This window comes from Nematolebias whitei, chromosome 22 (assembly GCF_014905685.2).
Source record: "Nematolebias whitei isolate Nwh7 chromosome 22, NemWhi1, whole genome shotgun sequence".
NCBI classification, from domain to species: Eukaryota; Metazoa; Chordata; class Actinopteri; order Cyprinodontiformes; family Rivulidae; genus Nematolebias; species Nematolebias whitei.
In genome coordinates this window covers 19286701-19291798 of record NC_056519.1, presented here as the reverse complement: position 1 = coordinate 19291798, position 5098 = coordinate 19286701, and the positions used below count along the sequence as shown (strand labels likewise).

At 35.3% G+C, this 5098-nt stretch overlaps 1 protein-coding gene across 1 annotated transcript in view; it reads right to left on the bottom strand.

Moving 5' to 3' along the window:
• The window catches only part of dgki (diacylglycerol kinase, iota), an 89528-nt gene that overhangs the window by 16766 nt on the left and 67664 nt on the right, over positions 1–5098 (bottom strand). Inside the window, exons 17-20 of the mRNA XM_037695955.1 lie at positions 4024–4086; positions 1967–2040; positions 1617–1728; positions 1424–1510 (exon numbers count right to left, since the gene is read on the bottom strand). Of these exons, the coding sequence (XP_037551883.1) occupies positions 1424–1510; positions 1617–1728; positions 1967–2040; positions 4024–4086 (336 nt within the window). The remainder of the gene's footprint in view (positions 1–1423; positions 1511–1616; positions 1729–1966; positions 2041–4023; positions 4087–5098) is intronic.

The following is a 5098-nucleotide window of genomic DNA, read 5'->3' as shown; positions in this document are numbered from 1 at the left end:
TGCTAACATTCTGCCCTGTTTTATACTAACATTCTGCCCTGTTTTATGCTAACATTCTGCCCTGCTTTATGCTAACTGCCCTGTGTTATACTAATTCTGCTCTGTTTGTGCTAACTTAGTCCAGCAAGCGCTATATCTGCTGTGCTTTACCTGTATTCTGCCCTGGCCATGTTAACTCTGCTCTTTAATGTAAATCTATAAATGCTACTTGTGCTAATGCTAATTCTACTAATGCTAAACTTGCCCTGCTCTTTGCTAATGCTTTTACCATTAATCTAGCATAGTGTAGTGTTCTACTAGCTTTCCTCTACTTTTGCTTCTTAGCTGATGTTTCACTACTTCAACTATCAGCTAACATGTTTCAGTATTTTGCTAGCTTTTTGATACTTCTTTTTTCAGTTATTGTATTCTTTTTGTTTTTATTTTTTGCAAAGTTCAGCTTTTTTTGCTCTTTAAAACTTTTTTTGTACAAATTTAACCTCTTTTTTAAATTTTTTTGGTTCTGTTTTTAGTTTTTGTGCTTCTTCCAGCTTCATCTCACCATTTTTCAGCTACTGGTGTATTTCAAGCAGCTTTCACAAAATCATTGAGCAATAAACTTTCACACTGTTCACAAATTCTTCTAGTTGTGTTTTTTCTCTCATTCATCAACAAAGATTACTCCCTAGATTAATATTAAGACTCACAGAATATTAAATCCATGAGTTCTTACACCCTAAAACGACTATTATTTTCATCTTCTATAAAAGGTTAGTCTCAAACTTTCAATTTACATAATCTAATACTTTATCATACTTTTACTTAATTAGACTTTAGGTAAAGCTCAGTCCCACTATTTGTTGTTAAATACTAATGAACTCAAGCTGATGTGAAATACAGATTTAAGCATCAAAACTGGGTCATTAATGTGACAACTGGTGTGGCTCTTGTTAAACGTGACCTGCATCATTGTTAAAATTATTAATAATTTACAGAAAATAGTCTTGGTTAAAATATTAAGTATAGAGTTAGGAATTAGGATAGGGAGGTCAGACGCCGCAGACTTTAACTTTAAGTTTTACATGAACATGTAGAAAAATGTGTCTTCTTTCACACTGAGAGCATTTTTATTATTATTTAATTACAGTAAATGAAACATCACTTTGATTTTAACTCCATATGTTCACATTTTTCCAACTATAAAATCCATGTGACATATGTTACTCATTTCTCCAGCAGTCTGTGTGAGTGTTTTCAGTCTGACTCTGGTAAAATGCTGCACCCAGCATCACCATGGCAACCTGACCTCCCAGCGGATGGATGTTTACTTTGACAGATCCCGTTCAAACTTTTCATGTTTTAGTAATCTCACCTATATTTGTCCAGAAATACTTCATGTTCTACAGAAGGGAGCTCCTTTTTAATCTTAAATATATGCGTTTACCTGCACAGGTACTGTTTTGAAGGTGGTGAGGACGACTTCTCTACACTGGTGAAGTCTCTCTCCGTGACCTCCGACCTGCAGCGCCGCCTGGTGGACAAAACGGAGTCGCTCAGAAAGAATCTGGAGACGCATGTCTTCCTGTTGCCTCAGCTATGAGTGTCTTTGAGTTCTCCCTTCTTTTTGTTTTTCTCACCAGCGAGGCCATCGTGAAGCCGATCACCTCGATGCAGCCGTCGTCGTGGCGCTGCGGCTCGAAGTCTCGATGGTCGCCGGTGTTTCCCCACGGCATGGTGCCCGCACAGTACCTGCACACGTTTAGAACACGAAACATCTCAGACGGTGCCGTTTGTCTGTTCGTTGTTGCATAAAGATTCAAAACAATGAACTCAAATTGTGCGACTATTTTTCTTTCGTTGCTCGTCAACATCTTAACTTTTACTTTAAACAAAATAAAAAAAGACAAGAAAACGTTTAAATAAAGGGACGATGTTCTAAAACACGTCCAGACTCTACAGCGTCAGTGTTTTCTGTTGCTTCATCTACCTGGGAATGTTGAGAAACACGATGCATTGAAACTTCAGCTCCTGGATCTTGGCTGTTAGATCTGTGCCGTCACACTGAAATAAAAGAAGATTAAAGAAAATAACTTGTGGTTTGTTGTTTATTTTAGATCTAGCATTTACTTTATAACCCTCTCTAAGATTCAGTCTCTGTTCATGGTTTTTTTTAGTATCAGTTTATTCTGTTTTGTTGGACGTGATTAGTCCAACAAAAAAATAAAACAAAACTAAAATACCGAACAGTTTGCTCTCTGGAGGAGTGAGGAGTCTTACAAATAAAAAATCTTCACACAATCTTCAGAGGAAATGATCTCCTGCCTCACTTTATCCCTCAATGTTTCCACTGAGGGTCTGATTTTATAAAAACACCAAACATACATTTGAGCGATACAGAAGATGGAAAATACTAAAGAATCATGTTTAGTAGTCCTGAAACTTCATTTGTTCTCTTAATTTATTTCATTTAAGCCAGGGTTGTAAAATGTTTGCAAAACCTCCCTTTAGAACAAGTCTGAAGGAGCTGCGTTGTAATTCAGGGAATAGGATTGTGGAATTTCCTTGATATCGCCTTAAAATTTTCTAAAACAATTTATATGTTTAAAAAGATGATTAAGGTAAAGTTGTTGGGAAAGCATGGTGCCATGTGAAGGATACCTGATGCTTTTTGTTTTCAGTTTGGAGATGTTCAAGCCAGAGTTGTTGTTTGTTTGTAGTTAATTATTTATTTATTTTCTTTTAATAAGGGGCAGATATAAGAATTTTTTTCTTCTTTCTGCACCCTTTTCATTCAATTTTTTAAATTATTTTGTTTTGTTTATTTCTTTCTAAATTAATTAATAAATGAATAAATAAAAAATGGAAAAAAAAAATACAATCATTTGGCAATAAATTAATAAAATTAAATAAATTAAATAAAAAAAATAAAAAATATATTTTTTTAAATGTTTTGGATTACAACAATTTAGAACACCTCCACCAAAATTAGTCAGTTTTGTCCTTTCTCCAAAATATTATTTACGTTGAGTTAAAAATCACTAAAAATATGTACACTTTATATTATATTATTATTATTATTATATGTTTTATATTCACATTTTTGTGGCTCTTGACTCCTTTCATCTTAAAAGTTTTGGTCCACAGATGAAAACATTTGGACACCCCTAATTTAAGCACACAGCTGAGGCTTACTGTTAATACTGTTCAGAGTTTTATTTTTCATAGATTCGATTAAAGAAAGGGGAGAGATTGTATCTTTGTGACGGCTGCTGGAAACAAAATATCTTGAGGAAAAAATAAATGGAAGTTAAGCTGCCTGTGGGAGAAACTACAGTAGAAACCCATCCTGAGTGTAGGAGCTGTTTTATGGCTGAATGATTCACTGAGCCACCACTTAACGCTGATTAACTCTTTTTATTAAATAAATACAAAACGACAGGAAATGCATCATGTTTCTGTGTGCCAGACGACCCATGTACAAGAGAACAAGTTTCTTTTAGAGTAACGTTTGTTCTCCTGCTCTTCCTTTGACAGGAACAACGTTTTATTTGAGATTTTTACACATCGATGTGTTCAGCAGGGACAAAGAGACAAGCGTAGACAGCTAGAAGTTATTTTAATTGATTTGTTGTCACAGATTACACGAAACGGGCAAATGTCTAACATTGATTGAAGTTTAAGTGAATTGATTAGACTGCTTGTGTGTGACCACTGGTATAATTAACTACCCCTCCCCCTCACCCCCGGTGATTCTGGTGTGATATATGTTGTATTTTAGTTTATATTATTGGATTAAAAAAGCTCTTTAGCTGCTTGGACAATCATTTTTTATTCATGTTTGACGTTTCCATAAGCCGTAGTTCAATAATTATCGGAATTGCTTTGATCCGCAGAGTTCCTGAGACTGAGGAGGACATTAAATCGTCTCCGAGGGACACCTCGGCATGCCGACAGTGGAAGGACGCCCTGTTTAATCGCCCCGCTCAGATATGTCGACATGGAAGACGATCCGGACCGAGGCAGGAAGAGCGTGTTAGCACTCACCACCACTCTGACGTGCTTGGACAAATCCCTGGAGCTTCTCTGGAGGAAATCTGAGAATGCAGCCTGCACACACACACACACACACAAACAAACAAACAAACGCACACATGTGTAAACATAGTGAAGAACCAAATCAAACAGTATTACAGTTTGTTACATTTCTCATTAAAAAGAGATGACTCCTCTGTGAACCTCCGCTTCATTTCCCTCAAATCATCTCCTCTATTCAGCTCACATTGCACACGAAGTGTCGGCTGGATCAGAGGATCTACACAATTAAGAGTTGTAGCCCTTTAGAAAAGTCTGATCCAATTCATATTAATCTAACAAATACAAACAAGAACAGCTCAATAAAAGAAAGGTAGGAAACATTAAGGAAGTACAAACTTTAGAACGCTTTAAAAAAATGACTTCTTAGTGTTTCACGACTAATCTGGAGTCTAAAGGTCACATGAATTATTGAGAACGTGACATTTGTTTAGTGAGCACATCAGATGGATATTCCTCCACACGGTTAATTACTGATTAATGACAAGTGATGGAGCCAAAAAACAGTAAACATTTAATTAAACATCATTTTGAAAATACATAACAAAAAAGATTTTTCTTCTAAAGCAGACATGGGCATCTTAAGGATTGAGGGCCAAAAGTGGCTCTTGGACAATCTCCATCAGGCCCCCAAAATCCTTAGTTAAAAAATAAAAAAAACTTTTACAAAAAAGATTAATAAAAAATGCAATTTATCAACGAGATTTAAGGAAATTTAAAATAAACATCTTACGTCTTAATGTGTATAACATGCTATGCTAACGTGTATAACATGTTATGCTAATGTGCATAACATGCTATGCTAACGTGTATAACATGTTAAGCTAACGTGTATAACACATTAAGCTAACATGTATAACATGTTATGCTAATGTGTATAACATGTTACGCTACCATGTATAACATGTTAAGTTAACTTGTATAACACATTAAGCTAATGTGTATAACATGTTATGCTAATGTGTATAACATGCTATGCGAACATGTATAATATGTTATGCTAATGTGTATAACATGCTATGCTAAC